This window comes from Macaca mulatta, chromosome 4, assembly GCF_049350105.2.
Source record: "Macaca mulatta isolate MMU2019108-1 chromosome 4, T2T-MMU8v2.0, whole genome shotgun sequence".
NCBI classification, from domain to species: domain Eukaryota; kingdom Metazoa; phylum Chordata; class Mammalia; order Primates; family Cercopithecidae; genus Macaca; species Macaca mulatta.
In genome coordinates, this window is record NC_133409.1 from 4,097,779 (window position 1) to 4,115,952 (window position 18,174).

General features: G+C 39.3%; 1 protein-coding gene across 32 annotated transcripts in view; it reads right to left on the bottom strand.

Annotated features, from left to right (window-relative positions):
* AFDN (afadin, adherens junction formation factor) overlaps positions 1-18,174 on the bottom strand; it is a 142,212-nt gene that overhangs the window by 18,134 nt on the left and 105,904 nt on the right. For all 32 annotated transcript variants that reach the window (XM_078001142.1, XM_078001140.1, XM_078001141.1 and 29 more), the window contains 7 exons: positions 10,416-10,481; positions 10,135-10,208; positions 9,508-9,626; positions 6,655-6,849; positions 5,943-6,034; positions 5,410-5,595; positions 1,739-2,740 (listed from right to left, as the gene is read on the bottom strand). In XM_078001142.1, coding sequence (XP_077857268.1) covers positions 1,739-2,740; positions 5,410-5,595; positions 5,943-6,034; positions 6,655-6,849; positions 9,508-9,626; positions 10,135-10,208; positions 10,416-10,481 — 1,734 coding nt within the window. The remainder of the gene's footprint in view (positions 1-1,738; positions 2,741-5,409; positions 5,596-5,942; positions 6,035-6,654; positions 6,850-9,507; positions 9,627-10,134; positions 10,209-10,415; positions 10,482-18,174) is intronic.

The window sequence follows — 18,174 nt, forward strand, 5'->3', positions numbered from 1 at the left end:
CAGAGTTGAAAATGCAGTGAAGGAAAAGACATCCTTTCATCTTTTGGGGTGTGGGCGACACAAGGCCGTGCACATCCTTAGGTTACTAATGAATCCATCTGAGTGCACCCACGAGTGACATGGCCAGAGCAGAGGAGCATGCACCTGACACCAGCAGGCCCAGGACCTTCCAGAGAGCTTCGACGGGGAGGGGCAATCACTCCAAGAATCCCGAACAGGAAATGCATAGTACTTTTAAAGTACCGTATTTTTAAAGCTACTTTTAAAGTAAAATAGCTATTAATTTAGGTGTTGGTTTTTCAAATAAAACAGTGCTTACAGTAAACACAGCTACTCATCAGGAAGTTTACTACTGATGACTTGAGAAATACTAATAAAAATAGTAGTAAAACAATGTAATAATTCACACTTTGGCCTCATTTAAGAAACTTAAGTGTCTAAGGGGATTCAAGCTGAATTGGGCAAAGTTTTATATATATACACATTTTGGCTGAGATATGTATATATTAAGAAGTATGTGTGAGAGAGACTTTTCAGGAAAAATTCACAGAGCAAATCGAAAAAGAATCACACTACTGGGCTCTAAGGATCTAAGGACTCACAAATTATTATCTAAGGTTAAATTTCATTGTGAGATAGAAAGATTAAAATGTCTGACCTAATAGCCCCTGGTAGAGCTTTACCATAAACTGCATAAAAAACAGTTGAAATTAGAAACAGAATCCAGAAGATAAAAAGAACATGGCTCTGGATATCTTTTCTCAGAATATTGCACACACACTGTTTAAAAAAGAAAAAAGTCACTAAAACTCATGAACACAAAATGGTCAATAGCATTCTCTATAAATTAATATTAATAAATGCCCAAATTGATAGCAGTAAATGCCTCTTACCAGTTCTCTTTATAGAGTAACAAGGTATTGCTTTTATCTAAAATTTTTGCATAACAATTTGTTGTGTTAAATGAATTTAAATTTTACTTTTGTGAATTTATTTAAAACAAAAATCATTTTCATACTATAGAGAAATAAGAATAAAATCAGTTCTCAATAGCTTTATGCTACAATTGGAATATAATTGTTTATTACCTTAACAAATGCTTGCTTCATCAACAGTACAACTACTGTGAAGATTCTTTTTGGTAATGACTATAAATGTAATGATCTGAACACTTTCATTTGTTAACCACCACAAAATGCTGACAAGACCAGGGGCCAGTGATCGGCCCTATGTTTCTGTAAATAAAGTTTTATTGGCACAGAGACACACCCATGTGTTTACTTGTGTCTGTGGCTGCTTTCCTGCTACAACAGCAGAGCTGGGGGTTGCCGGAGTCCACATGGCCTGCAAAGCCTAAAGTATCAATCTGGCCCTGGAAGAAAAATTTTGCCTACCCCCAATCAAGATTATTACTGGTCATTAACAAATACTTGTTTTCTCAACTGGAAGTGTTAAGGAAAAGGATAATTATGAGTTTGCTAATGAAAACAATCAAGTTCCATTTGAATTGTATTTAATACTTGTCAAAGCACGTCTCAAAAAATTTAGCCTTATAGCCCTGACTCATTTCTCTACAACATCAGCCAAGAGTAACACATAGAATAAAATAGTATAAGCCTAGGGGCCCTTTTAATCCTTATCATCATGGGGGGGGGGTGTCTAGCTATCCCCATGGGAAACACGTAGAAGGTGAAATAGGGACCACAGATGGGCACAGCCAAAGCCCTCTCCCCTTTACCCTCGCTCTTCGTTCAGCCTCCAGGCGCTGCATGATGAGCATGGTGTCCACATCGTCGTCCTCCTCCTCCTCGTCATCTTCGTCCTTCTGCTTCGACTCCTGTAGTCTCTTCTGGAACTGCCACTCCAGCATGAGCTTGCGCAGCCGGTCGCTCTCCTCGGCGCTGCGGTCCGGTTTGCTCTGGAGCTCCTGGATCTCCTTGCTCAGCATGTCCACGATGTGCATCTGCTGCTGCTTCTCCAGCTTCTCCTTGGCATCCCGCTTCCATGGGTCAGGAGACAGACTGTCCCCCGAGGAAAGCTCCTCTTTGCTGACTGTGATGTACTGCAAGTCCCTGCGCTCGATCGTGCGGGGCTGCTGCTGAGGCTGTAGCTCCCGAATGACTGTTTCCTGGGGCCGCTGGAGTGTGGAAGGCTTTTCGGGCTTCATCTGCTGTGTGGTCAGGGGAGAAAACGGAGCAGGGTTTAGGGACTGAGTGCGCATCTGGCCCAACTTCCTCTCCTGCTCTCTCCGCTTCCTCTCCCGCTCCTCCTCCAGGCGGGCCTTCTCCTTCTCATACCAACGCTGATGTTCCTCTCTCTTTTTCCGCTCGGCAGCAGCCACCTGCGCAGAGGGTAGTCCTATCTGGTTGGTGGAAGGGGGTGGTGGGAGAGGCAAATCCATGGACATTCCATCGAAATCACCGGCGTAGTGGACGGGAGGTGGCGGGGGTGGCGGAGGCAGGTCTGTTCGGATTGGCTGGGAGACGGCCACAGGGGTGGCCGGTATTGCTGCTGGTGTTTTCCAACGGCCAGGGCCACTTTTGGTCAGTGTGGAAGCAGGGGTGACCGACTTAGAGGAATGGTTCAGGTGCTCTTGGCTAGATGTACTGGAGTCCAATGAGGAGCTCTGATTTATCCACATATCACTATCAGACTTTCTGTCCATAGCTGCCTCTATTCGATGCCGCTCAAGTTGGTAAGCTTTATCTTCTCGAAGTTCTTCTTGGGAACGTGTAACACGCTGGAAAAAGAAAAAGAACTATTATATTTCAGCCATTTACTAGAAATTACCAAATATCCACAGACATTTTATCTTCAGACAGAAGAAAAACTGTTAAATGAGTGTACAGAAAGAGACTGAGACTGCCCTGCAAGGCTCATTGGCTAACGTGGAATAACAGTGAATTTATCTGTGTAAAGAGAAAAGCAGCCAAGCGTGGTGGCTCAGGCCTACAATCCCAGCACTTTGGGAGGCTGAGGTGGGTGGATTGCTTGAGCCCAGGAGTTTGAGACCAGCCTGGATAACACAGTCTCTGTCTCGACTAAAATTAAAAAGCAAAAGCTGCGCTTTCTCTCTGCATTGAGGCCCTTTGGTGCCAGTGCCCATCCTCATCCTCCTCACCCTCCTGCAGTGCCCTGCACCATCTCCAGCGCAGGGACCAGACATGCGACTTGGACTTCAAAGCAATGAGTATGTTTATTCATAATATGTAAAAATCAACAACAGGTATTTCTCTAATTACTATTACGAGTAATTATTATATGTTAAACATTTAACCATCCGTGACTTTCTGCATTTTACAAGCTAAGGAATGGCTTTCTGGGCTCTGTGGCAGAGCTGTGCATAGTAATGCAAGGACATGTCCTACACATCTGAGATACATCCGCTCCAATATCAGAAAGGTCTAAAGTGTACTGGTATAAATTTGTTGAACACAAAGGTAGGGGTGTGTGTATGTGTGTGTGAGAGAGACAGAGAAATGAGACACACAAACACACAGAGAGAAAAAGAAGTGAGTACACTTTTTGCAAAGGGCTAGTCTAAAATCTGAGAAATGGCACATCTGAAAGGAGTCTACTCAGATAAACATGATCACTATGAGGTCTGAATCAAACATCTTTTTCCTGCCCTGTTAATGAACACAAATTAAAGATGTAAATCGGAAAAACAAATTATTTCCTTTTTCTTAAAAAGCAAACCAACAAAAAAGATGAAGTATCACTTCAAAAACCAGTAGTCTCACAGAAAAACCGAACATTTACTCCCAACATTTTGCTAGAGCTTTACTTAGTACATAGAGAGTCTCATTACTGGGTACGAAATCTATGGACTACATAAAAACAGAGACTGTGCACCTACCGCCACTCCCTGCTGCTGGAAGGGCTGACCTGAGTCACTTCTCTGCTCCCTTAAGACTTTGCACTGGCCCTGGCTGCTGGCTTGCACTCTCCACCTCCCCGCTTAAACCCCATCATAACTTTTCATTCCACACTCTGGCCTGCCGCACAGTTCCTCAATTCTCTCCTCTAGGTATTGTTTACCCATGTTGTGAGGTAGAAACAAGTAGCAGCTGTATACTATAAATGTGAAGACGTAATGCCAGTCCCACAGAACAGGAAATACTGTGCATAAAAATGGGATTCAATGTATGCACTACAAATTGGATTGTCTTGACATATGGGAAGCAGATTCTACTGAGTCCTAACAAAAAATACTAGAAGAACTAGGGCACAAAATTACTCAATTTTTAAAGAGAAATTTGGAGAAAGACACCTCCTCCCAGAGAACTCCAGCTTTTGGTGACAGAGTGTGTCCAAAACTCCCAAGACTGGGCCGTTGCAGGTGATCAGGCCCACCTAGGAGAACAGCAGGATGGACCAGCACACCAGACAAAAGGCCAAGATGAAATCTCCTGACGGCCAATATCTGTGGCCTGAGAAGCATTTTCTTTCCTCAGAAAACAGGCTCCTCCTCATGCGTATCACAGCGTCTATCTCAGTGCAATCCTCTCTCCTCTGCCTACTGTTCTCATTCTTCAAGGCTCAGCTCAAATCCCATCTCAACTCTGAATGTCTTTTCCAACCACTCTAAGAAGGCTGATCTTCAGAATTCCCAGAGCATTTGCGATCCAGAGCATGTATTTGTTACAAAGATTTAGACTGCACCTCTTTTTAAGTATATCTTTAATTTTTTCTCCCAATCTTTCACCATACAGTTATCTTTCTAAAAAGAAAACCACATTTGATAACGTTCCGAGCTTAACTACTCAGATTGGCATCTCCCATCTACTAATGTGGACAAAAATCCAAATTCCTTAGCTGTCATGTCAAGCCCTTCTGTCTGGCCCCACCTATCTTCACTGCCTTAGATCTCGCCACCTCCTTCACCTCCACTCAGGGTTCCTGCTGAACTACTACACATCTCTGTGCCTTTCCCTCCTCCTGGAAGGCCCTTCCGTGCATATGGCTGTGCCCAGGTTCTCGTTTGAGACTGAGAAGCTCCATCCCCTGCTGGGGCCTCTTCTCCCACAGCACTGACCATGCTGGGTCTGATGTGTCTGTCTCATTTCCCTGCCACACCATGAGCTCCCACAGGCAGGGCAGGGACTGATAGAGTGCAAAATATACCACGTGAGTTCTAATTTCTCACTTCTAGAATCAGTGAACTTTGTCTTAAAAATTATAAGGCCTTATATTCCTAACATTTTGTTAATCAAACATCAGAGAATAATCCTTGTTCTTATTAAGTATTCTATCCTATCTCCTTTTTTCCTCAAACTTAACTACAAAACCATTAAGGAAAAAACAAAAGGCCAACAATGCTGTTCTATAGAAAATATTAATCGTGTCTCAGAACTCAGTGTTTACTCCTTGAGAGGTAAGAAGTGTGTGGAATCTTTGATTTCTAACCTGAATTGCAATACTGGAGTGATTACTATCTGTGTGCATATGTGGCTTTTCCTCATAATTTGGCCACTGGTTCTGAGGAGGAGCCATCCGATCCTGGGATTTGGAAGCTGGGAAGGTAAAATACTCTCTGGTGTACGTCTGAGTGGGGATGGGGTAGGCTTCAGGTCTAGGCGGAGGCGTCTGCTCCTGTAAAATGGGAAGAACAAAGAAAAGTGAGCTTTTTACAACCATACAGACTAACTTGATTTTCATTGATCTGTTTTAAAATTTTAAAAATAGTATATATGTTAAATACTGCATTAAAAAATGTTTTATCCATATTGAGAATAAATAACATTTCATTTTGCCCAGACTTACTAATTTAAAACTGATTTACCTGACTAGTATATTAAAAATCAAAAGATAAAACACTGCAAATTTAGAAATTATAATCAATGCTAATTCAGAGTAAAAATTGTACTGGGTAACTGAGATGTCCCAAGGGAACCCTAAGTGTGGAAGTGCAGTAGAAGCCTTTTGCTTATCAATCAGACCTCAGTGCAGAGGTTTCCAGTAGAGACAGATGTTATCTTCGCTGCTGTTCCAGAGGCATATGCACTTTTCCCTCCAGGACTAGGAGGCTGATCTGTTCAAGTCAGGGGGGAAAAAAAGTTTAATATTAAATAAACAACCTATATATAACATAAAATTTCCTTAAAGACCTCATTCATCTTCATTCTGCCAGTGAGTTATCTAGCATAGAGACGAAAAAAAAAAAACCAAGGCAGATGAGAAATCAGGTCTTGTCATATCCATATCCATGGATATGACATGGAGTTTACAAAAAAAACTTTGTAGCTCTGTGTATCAGGCCAGGGACTGGTAAACATTTTTGGTAACAGGCCAGAAAGTAAATACTTTAGGCTTCGTGAGCCTTTGTCTCCTGCTGAGTATCTTTCTATTATTTCTTCTGTTAACAACCCTTTAAAAATGTAAAAAATATTTTAGTTTCTCTTGGTAATTTACCAACCCCAAACAGAGATGTTATTAATGCGTTTGCTTATGGGATCAACTGAATCTAAAGTTTTTCAATCTTAGTTTTTGTTAGAGAAATGTTACTTAATGATATCCCTTATGAAAACCATATCATAGTTAGCCAATGTTTGCAAAGAATAATTTTAATAATTAACAAACCACAAAGTGCCTCCTCTCACTTCAGACTGTGACCATGAGTGTACTTAGGAAGCAAAAAAGTGTCACTCTTACTTGCTACGTTGGGGCTGGAACGGTGATCAGCTCTATTTTTCGTCAGTCTGTCATCACCGGGCAATTTCTTTGGTTCACTATATTCTGCCCAAGGCAGCTGAGGACTCTCAGGAGACCCATTTTGAGCGGAATTATTATAGAGTTCAAAGCCTTCACTCTTTGGTCGGGGTTTGCCTGAGCCACGACGATCTGAAACTGGAATCAAAGCATATTCAGTATCTCTTAAGATTTTATTTTCAACACCCTGATTATCATTAAAATTCCGTAAGAATTGTTCTTAGCATAAGAAATAAGGTGATTTTCCCTATAAAGGTCAATTCTTCCTACAGAATCATAAAACAGCTTTTAAGTAAATATACTAAGAATAAAGAAAATATTTTTACTTAATTGGTAATGATGGGAAGATGAACACTTTCAAAGTTTATTTTCTCGTTAACTGAAACTTCACTGTTTTAAGCAACAAATCTAACCATTTTTAAAGTATCTTTTTTAAAAAAAAACTAAATAAAGATAACTATGCTTTCCTGACTTCACAGAAAAAGATCTGAACTTTTAATCGCCCAGTGTCACCGTTCTGAGCAGCCATCATGTGACATGAGCCTTCTGCTCCTGACGGCCGCCGCTTCTGTCAGTTCTCCTCCTTTGTGCTTGCTCACCCTGGTTTATCATCTCCTGTTCACAGCTTCCCTCTGTGTGGCTTCTAACTCACATTCTAGTTTGCTTCTTTTAAATGACCACAAACTAAGAAATTAGACAACCAAGATGTTAGGCTCTATGTTACACAAAAAGTAAAAAACATGCTGAGCAAGGCAGACAATACCACACTAGGTTTCGCTGAGATGCCCCTTGGGTGGTGTGTGTTTGCTTCAATAAGCAGCAGGTCAGGTTCTCTGACGCCTTGGCTGTGGCTGTGATTTGTTACTATTAGGTACCAACTTGAGGTTCAGGGTTGTGAGGTTTCTAGAATCCTGCCTTACGGAGGAGAAAGCCATAAAGGCCATATTTAGAAGTCTATGTATACATTTAACAAGGTGTGCTATGAATCAAAATGGTTTTCTCCTATTGTGTCTGAACTAATTAAAAGCCCTAAATTTGTATTGATTTTATCCTGAGATTCTTTTTGATGTAGCTATAAAACCACAGTTCCAAAAAATAAATTATTTAAATAAAAGATTTTTAAGTGAATTACAGTCATGCACCAAATAAGCCCATTTTGGTCAATGATGAACCCCATCCATGACAGTGGTCTCCTAAGATTATAACGGAGCTGAAAAATCCCTATCTTCTAATGATCTTAGCCAGTGTAGTTGTAGTACCATGATTCCTGGTGTTTATGGTCATGCCAGACTGTACTGCTAGCTGTATACGAGTATAGCTCATACAATTATACATGGTATATAATACTTGATAATGTAATATGCAACTGGGTTGCTGGTTTATATATTTTACTATACTATACTTTTTATTGTTATTTTAGAGTGTGCTCCCTTTACTTATAAAAAGAGTTAATGGTCAAGTAGCCCCAGGCAGGTCCATCAGGAAGCCTTCCAGAAAACGGCATCGTCACCACTGGAGGTGATGGCTCCATGGCATGTCACTGCCCCTGAAGACCTTCCCGTGGAACCAGATGTGGAGGTAGAAGACAGTGACACTGATGATCCTGACCCTGTGCAGGCTGAAGCTAATGTGTGTGCTTATGTACGAGATTTTAACCAAAAAGATGAAAAGATAAATTTTAAAAAAAATTTAAAAATCACTTACAGAGTAAGTATAGAAAGAAAATACTTTGTACAGCTGTACAACATGTTTCTGTTTTAAGCTAGGTGTTATCACAAAAGAGTCAAAAGTTTTTTTTAAATTTAAAATTTTATATAGTAAAAAAGTTAAGAGCAAGAGAAGGTTAATGTATTATTAAAGAAATAACTATGTATTTTTGTAAATTTAGTGTAGCTTAAGTGTACAGTGTTTATAAAGTCTACAGTAGTTATGGCCATGTCCTGGGCCTTCACATTCACTCACCACTCACTCGCAGACGCACCCAGAGCAACTTCCATCCTACAAGCCCCACTCAGGAGAAGTGGCCTTTGATGGGTCTAGCATCGTTACTCTTTTACACCTTTTTTTTAACTGTAGTTTTTCTATGTTGAGCTGTGTTCTCACTGAATTACAATGGCCTGCAGTATTCAGTTGGGTGACATGCTGTGCAGGTCTACAGCCTAGGAGCAACAGGCTACACCATCTAGGTCTGTGTAGTACACTGTGATGTGTGCACAATGATGAGATAAACTAAGGATGAATTTTTCAGAATGGATCCCTCTTGCCAGGTGATGCATGACTGTATACAGAATGAGATCATCATGCCGCATCTCAGCAAATGCAGGACTAAGGTAACTACACATATACAAATAAATGCCTATTTCTTCAGTGAAGAACTGAAACACTTTAAATCCTGAGTCTGCCTATCAAAACTGAAAATCCGTTCATTCATTCTCTAGTTTTTTTCCCAGTTCATCCTTAACATGTCACATTCATTCTCTACTGAGCACCTACCATGTGCTGGGCCTACAGAAGCTCACCAGCAGTCAACCAGCCCTGTGGGGGTGAAGCCCTGTGGGGAATCCTGGTGACAGGGAGGGGACCTGGTGACTCACAGTGTGGGTTCCAAGGTCACAAGGCTCACATGGGAATCCCAGGCACTGTGCTGAAGCGCTCGCATTCTCAATTTCTTTATTTTTAAAACCAGGGCAATAGTAACACCACTACCTCCTCCATGGGGTTTTGTGACTATTCAAAGAGGCTATGACTGTAGAACACTGTTTGACAGTTGGCCACTGTCTCCCTGCTGGTCCTTACTTCTCTGCATCATGGGGGATGGCTGATTGAGAAGGGTGGCCAGACCGTGGTAGATGGCACCCTGCTTTGCTACTTCCAGTGTCACCACAGAGCTTGTTCTTGTCATGAGTTCTGCTGCCCTAGGAGAAGAAGATTACACATGTAAGAAAAACGAAAACGCAGTGCCTGCTCTGTCATGAATAGCTGTGATCACAGCAACTGAAAATCATGTTCCACAGCCTCATCTATTATTTTGAGTAATGGTTCTGACTTTTTCTTTATTTTTAATTTTAATTTTTTTTTATTTTTTATGGTTCTGACTTGCAGACAGCTTACTCACTACCCATTTTCTCCTTTTAAAACTGACTATGAAAATAGGCAAACACATCTCCCGTTATATTAAGAATAGTAAGATAATATTCAGAAATTTGAAGTGTTAAGAGTATGTTTCTTTCAAGTTTCAAAGAAATTGTACTAGATTAAAATATATATCTATAATTTGATAAGTGAAATGTCATGTACACTAAAAAAGGTAAAGAGTAGTATGAGCATGTTTTAGCATAGTTTTCATCTTCCAATTTCAATATTTAATGCAAAAATCACCTAAAAATGCTAATACTAAGCTTCAAGCAAATAAACCAATGATACCTTTCCTGAGAGAGTCCAACCAGACTTCGTCCATCCACGCTGAGGAGTTGATCACCTGCAGCTAGACGTCCATCCTAGGCAAATCCACAGGTGTGTGCATGGATTAGGGGTGGAGAGCAGAGAGATGGAGGAAGAAAAGGTAATAATGAGTAGATACCCTGTTTCTTCTTCCAACAAACACTGTGTAGTGTTACATAACTAAAAGTATCAGCAGAATCTCTCACATCATTTGCTGAACATATGACACACTGAAAATTTACTTCTTTCAAAATGATACTGACCACATCTGCAGCACCTCCTTTCACAACCGACTTCACATAGATTCCTAGTTTATCTTGACCAGCACCCTATTGCAAAAACAAGGCAAAAACACTGCACTGAAAATATACTGTAAGAAATGCACTATGCAGGAAAGTAAAACAAAAATAAAACCACCCAACATGTACACAGGTAACTGCAACAAAGTCCTGGTTCTCATTTTTACATGAAAATCAGAATTACGAAAAATCAGTTATTCATGCATCAGCTAATGATGAGACTAAAATAGAGACTTGGAATCCTGAAGTTAATTTAAGAATAGTTCTGAACAGCCACAAGTGTAAGTGAACTAAGAACTACTTGCATGATATATACTATTAATCATTTTAATACAAAAAGCAACTTGGTACAGTATTTTTACATTTCACCATTTACCTATATCCTCCCTTATACCCTTGTTCTTTTCATACATATAGTTTAGGATTTTAAACGATAAAAAAGCTTCTGTGGCTAACAGTAAGAGGAACTTAGTAAGAGAAAATCATACAGAAAATAATCAGTATTATAACTCATGTACTGTAACCATAAATAAATATCAAAGCAACAAGACCCAATTCACATAGAATTGATATATTATGAAAGAATAAAATTCTGTTAGATAGACTTAAGTATTATATACAATTACTTTCAGAATCACCAATATTCTACTTGGATATCATGACTATACTAAACTTAACCCTATAACAATAAAAATTTTGGGTAATTTATTACAACTATCAAAGAAAGCAGTCCTATGCATGAAATCTTACTTAGATATTATGGACAATATTATACAACTGAGAATAATTCCTTAGGTCACATCGATTGAAGGCAAATACAAATCCATTTCAATCACTGTGAGGCACTGTATGGTAAGAGTAAAAATACACAAATGATTTAATTAAAACAGATTTTCTGTAACATCCTGGAACTATGTAATTTTCACTTGGAAACCACTTACATTTGTCTCCTTTAGTTAACAAGTTAAGTTTACAGAAGACAGCCTGACTGGCCAGTACTGTTGATCCTGACTCCCTTTATCCCCTTAGGGAAAAACAAAACAAAACAAAACAAAACGCCTGTAGCAGGTCAAATTTTGTAAGCATAAAACCATCCATACCTATCTCATTTTAAAAACAGTATATTTCTTAATTTAACAAAGCAATTCCATTTTGGAAAGCAGTACACTTCAAATTTCATGTGGTTACATTATCTGGGAACTAACTTTATAAAAGTTCTACAGAAAGCAAAATCAAATATTCTCCTTTGCAGCTTTTGATCTGAATTTTCCATCTGTTCACCTCGATATCCCTCTGTGTCTATTCACACATCTCTCCTGTGGATGGTTTCCACTCTCACCTCAATGCAAGTCTCCAGCCCAGTCCCAGATGCCTCACGGCCCACTTGCTACCTCCCTCTAGAAATCATTCAGCACAGTCTACAAACCACAACAGCCAAATATAACCTGTGGTCCTTGAACGGATCCTTTTGCCATAAAAAGCATGATTGGGATAGTTGGCAAAGACTGAGCTTTTTGTAAATTTACAATTTCAAAAATAAAAGATAAAATATACAGCAGGCACTCAATAAAGGGCAACTTTCTGAATTTTAGCATATCACTTAGCAAAATAATAATAAATATGCTTTTTGCCTCACTATATCTGTGACAATGCTGGGTTTCCTTGAATCTAGGGACCTAAGACACACTACGGAAAAATACTTCTAAGACATGGCACCCCCCTGACCACCCCTATTTGTGAAATCAGGTAATCCCTCATAATCTAATTAACCGAATTTTTTTACACATTTAATAATTTTATATGATTCATGAATAACCTTAATTCTATAGCTCGGCTGTTTAAATGACAATTTCATTCACTGAACAAATATCCACTGAGCGCCTGTATGGTCCTAAGCTCCATGCACATATCAATGAACAAAACAGACAAACACCCTTGCCATTTGGGAGCTTCTTCTATTCCTCAGCAGAGTTTATCTGTGGTCATTCACTAACAATTCTAGTTGGAGCGCTGGAAGTCCTTCTTTTTCTTTTCCTGAAAATGATGCATGCCTATTCCCTTCCAGCTGGTACCCTGGGTCAGGTTTTTAAAAAGTTCTACAAGCACTACTTATTTTTTCCTCTGCTTTCTACCTGACTACAGAAAAGCAATGATTACTGAACGTCGGAATGCCAACTGTCAGTGAGAATGGGCACCTCACATTTTCACATGGCATTATCTTCTGGTTAATGTAATACTGACCTTGTAAAGAGTAAAAATCATCCTTTTACTAAGATAACCAATTATTATCATCTCTGACAAGAAAAATGTTTAGCAATAATACTAGTAATACAGCATTTTTAGTAACACTATTATAAACAAGGAAATATCAAATATATATTTTAAAACAATATATCAAGCCTCCTTCCTCCATTTCTGATATGCTTTATATGATCACAATACAGACCAAAAAAATGGCAATTACTTAGACAAACTGTAATAACAAAACTGTTCTTAAAATCATAAAAAAGAATAATATCAGAAAATGAGAACAGGACTATTTCATTTCTTCCTACAACCCAAGACCCTGCATATACAGTTGGAGCTGCCTGCCAGTCAGCTCTTCTGCCACTCCTAATTTTCATTTTTGGCAGATGTCTTTGTTCCAATTTCACAATAAATTTCAGTTTCGTGGCACCTGTTACTCCATGTTTCAACCCCTTCATTCAGAGCAGTAATCACATACCTGAGGGCAACCATTAGGCTCTTTTCCATCCTAGCCACCCTCCACAAGCAGACAGCCAACGTGCAAGCTGAACATGTGGACTCCATATGAACAGCACATGGCATTTCAAGAACCCGAAATCCTCTACCATTTTAAGGTAGGTAATTTAGGATACTATATGCAATGTGAAATTTAATGCCTAAATTTAAATCCCGAAGCAAAACTGATCATGTACTACTGATATTTGACTGCACTACCTATATTTAAATAGGCTGAAGTTTACATCATAAATTTCAGACCAATTCTGGCAAAATGAGGAAGCTCTCCTCATGACTGATCTTCTGGTCTCCCTACGTCCAATCATGTTTCCTGAAGCACAGCTCAGCTCACACTATCCTGACCAGACTCTTGTAACTGCCAGCTACTGTAAAAATTCACAGTAGCTTCCTGCATGAGGTATTCACGGGTCCATGAACCTCTCTTGTCATTCTCCACCCAAATCACCCCTCACCTCCTTCCATTCTATCTGACTCATGTTCATGACTTGGTTGATGTTCTCTCTACACCAACTGTCTTTCTGATGCAAGGTATATGCCCAAATGCTCTCCATCATTCACCTCCGAGACTCATCTGCCAGTCCACTCACCTTCCCAGTGTCAGGGAAGATACCATCTCTTCTTCACTTATGTTCTCATCACATTGGACTTTCTTTGTTCTCTTTGAGCAGTGAGTCATTGTGTCCTGCATTACAGCTACCTCTGCAAATGGCTCCTTCCTCCAACTCCATTAGAAGCTTCTTGAATATAAGGAGCTCTATCCCTTCCAGAAGAGCTTCTCAATTAGATTGACTTACAGTTTACTAACATTGATCAATAAGAAATTTGGTCAATTTCCTATTTTAAAAACCTAAGATGAGGAGGTCTGTAATTTTACAGAATGAACACTAAGTTAAGAAGCAACTGATATGCCCATTATATATGGGTTAGCAATAAAACTTCGTAAAATTACTAGTTTAGAAAGATAGATACAAAAGTACTTCAGGCTGTGGCACCCAATGTGCCCTTTTAGGAAGGGAACTCAAATTCATGACTGTCAGGAAAGACACAAGTAAGATACATTCTATTTTCTTATATATTCAGAATGTATCTGAATTCTAAGTAATAACCACTTCTTTTAATTCCAAGTAAACTGAATTTATAAATATATCTGTTTGTCACAAAAAGAGGTTTTCATTTAAGGAAATAAGCATTCATGATAGAGCCAGGCATGGTGGCAGTCATCCCAACACTTTGGGAGGCTGTGGTGGGAGGACTGCTTGAAGCCAGGAGTTCACGACCAGCCTGGGCAACATGGTGAGATCCCGTCTCTACAAAAAATTTTTAAAAAGCATTCATGATTATTAGAGACCTCAATTCAAAACACTCATGAAAATCTAAAAGGTCTATTCAAGGTTGGTCATAAAAATGGAATTTGATTAAAAGTCAAGACAATGCATCATGAAATATATTTTGAAAACACTCTTAAGACACAGAGACAAAACGATGTGCAAGTAAAGAATATGGATCTGGATAATGTAAGAGGTATCCACATTTCGGTTGGCATTTGGGCCTCCACTTCACGGACTGCTCTGCGTCACAAATGTTCCCGCAGACACATTCCCCGTCCACTGACTCTGCACCTTCTGCACACACTCCTTTCCCGCAGACCCATGGCCCTGTCCACATGCCCTTCCCTCCTATCACCTCTGGTTATTTGGATCCTACTTCTACTTCAGGTGCAGCTCACAGTCATAAACTGGTCATAAAAATTCTAACTACAACTGCTGTATGGAGAAATTACAGTTCTACTGGTAATTATCTTAGCAAAACAAAATTAGAGATGACTACCCAGAGATGAAAGAACTCTAGGAAATGTCTGACTATTTGTATCACATCAATATGGGCAATTACCTTCAAGCCGAACCACCACAATCTCTGTCCAACTACAAGGTGTCCACTTGTCCAAGGTTTCTCAATCTGGCCATGGCAGTGCAGGCCTGGAATGTGCATCCTGACTGGGGGAAGAGCAGAGTAAAGAAGCTCTGCTGCATCCCTGCCTCAGCTGCTGGTCAGATGCCTCAGCAAACTGTCATCTGTTGAGCCATAACAATCCTTTAACATTATGGAGCTCTCACTACCTACCCCACTTTATTTGAATAAATGAGAACTGTACTGCCTATGGTTAAAAAGAACTGTATGAAACAATTTATTAATTTCAGAAATATTAAACCACTTAATTTAGGTTTTATTTCTAAACAATAACGCACAATCTATGTAGTCTATTAAGGCTAAACTCAAAATTTAATAATTAGTGTCTTTATTTTTTTATTTTTTATTATTATACTTTAAGTTCTAGGGTACATGTGCACAACGTGCAGGTTTGTTACATATGTATACATGTGCCATGTTGGTGTGCTGCACCCATTAACACATCATTTACATTAGGTATATCTCCTAATGCTATCCCTCCCCCCTCCCCACAACAGGCCCCAGTGTATGATGTTCCCCTTCCTGTGTCCAAATGATCTCATTGTTCAATTCCCACCTATGAGTGAGAACATGCGGTGTTTGGTTTTCTGTTCTTGCGATAGTTTGCTGAGAACGATGGGTTCCAGCTGCATCCACGTCCCTACAAAGGACACGAACTCATCCTTTTTTATGGCTGCATAGTACATATATCCATGGTGTATATGTGCCACATTTTCTTAATCCAGTCTGTCACTGATGGACATTTGGGTTGATTCCAAGTCTTTGCTATTGTGAATAGTGCTGCAATAAACATACCTGTGCATGTGTCTTTATAGCAGCATGATTTATAATCCTTTGGGCATATGCCCAGTAATGGGATGGCTGGGTCATATGGTACTTCTAGTTCTAGATCCCTGAGGAATTGCCACACTGTTTTCCACAATGGTGCACACACAATTAAAATTCATTTTATGGTAATTCTATTTCTTTTCCAACCAAGAAAGAACAGCCAGGTCTAGAAGCTCTATGTTCTTTGCTGTTGTGTATCAGCATGTAGAACATTCAAGTGTAAGCTATGTAATTACCAACCAAAAACAATCACAGAAATGTAGAAACAGTTCCAAGAACACTAGTGAAATAGTATTAAACACTTGTACTGTTCAGTATGGCAGTCGGCAGGCCACAGGTGGTGACACAGCACTGAAAATGTGGCTCATGCAAACTGAAACATGGAAGTGCAGAGACTGAGTATGGAAAAAAGAATGTGAACTATCTCATTGATGATTTTTATACTGACTACATGTTGGCATAACATTTCTGATGTATTAGATAATATAAAATATGGTATTAAAATTAACTTCACTTTTTAAAAAAACACAGCTAGTAGAAAACTGAAAATTCCCCATGTGACTCATACATTTCTATCGGACAGCGCTGCACTAATAATGTAGATGTTCATTGTATGTTTGTTATGAGTAATGACAGGTACTAGCAACACATTTACAATTACGCAGATAATATGGCAAAAACAAGATTTTACCATACTACAGTATATACACCATACTACAGTATATATGCTAACATTACACATCCTGATTAGAAAAGCAAAAGAGCCATTAAAATTGAGAACACAGTATTATAGATAAATCCAGAAAGGCTAAATAGTTTTAAGGATTACTTGCTTAAAGGTACCTAAATACGGTATTTGAAAAGATATTATTGCATTTTAGTCCATTTATTCTTTGCAAAACTAAAAGAATAATCATAATTATTCAGGATTACTCATTCCTCATTTAACAAATCAGTTCCTTTAAAGAAAAGTTGGGGCAGAGGTCTTCTGAAAAGCAGAGATTCAAAAGGCATCAGGAATTACAAATTTCATTCAGTATAATTTTGGAACTTAATTAACCAAACTTAAACACCAGAGGTAAATTTTTAAATGTACTTTCCCCCATCTGGAGGCCCCGGAGAACATTTGCAGTACAGCATCCAAACTGCTACGTTCAGCATTTGTGCCCTTCAACATAATTTCAGCATATTAGAGAACACCCAGTGTGGAGCACACACTGGCAGAAGATTTAGATCTTGTATCCTTTTTAAAAAAAAGGCAAAAAGGAAACACAAAGATCACTGCCTGTTTGATCTTAACATTTTAATCTTAAAATGCCTCTTGAAACTGCCTTTCTTTCCATTAAAAAGGAAAGAAGAGGGTTTGAGAGGGGGATGGGACTAACGAGGGAGAGGAGAGACAAGGAGGACAAAAAAGGATGAACTGAAGCTGTATCTGAAATTTACCTGTAGGATGAGTTACAAGACAGAATGGCAGTAAATGAACAAAAAGTTATCAAAAATTATAGTAAAAAACAGAAATAACTCAGTTGCTATACATTCAACTTTCCCTAGAACTGAGAAAGAGCACGCACCTACAAGTTGCTTTGTGCATCCGATGAGAAATGGCAACAAGGAAAAGACTGCTCCCCAAATGTCTTCTCTAATTCTTTTACTGCACCTTTTCAGAAGAGGTTTTATAGAAGTGTAGGTCGTCTCCCCACACGCACAGGGAGGCTCAGTCAGGCGGAGCCTAGGCTTCAAACATTCCAGTAGCAAACCCTGAGTGCGTGTGGGAGTACAACGTGATAAACAGCATAAAGACATCATTAAAACATAATCCAAAAAAAAAAAAAAGCAGGAGGAAGAAAGATATGCTGGCCAAATCATCAATCCAACCCTATTGTTCTCAGGTAAGAAAACCCAGCCTGGGTTCTCTGGCTGGTGATTTTAGAACAATAAGTGGCTGGAATGACCTCAGAGCCCAGAAATATTTCAGTCATCAGGCATGCTTCAGTCGACACTCTGCTCACTTGCTACTTTCCTCGGGGTTTTTCAATTGCTTTATTTCTAGTCGGATAAGTAAATCCAGGATTGGGTTTTAAAAACATTCTAAAGATCTCTCTTATTGGGTAGGAATTACCTTAATTTTGAAATAATCAGTTCTAAAATTCACTTTGTATAT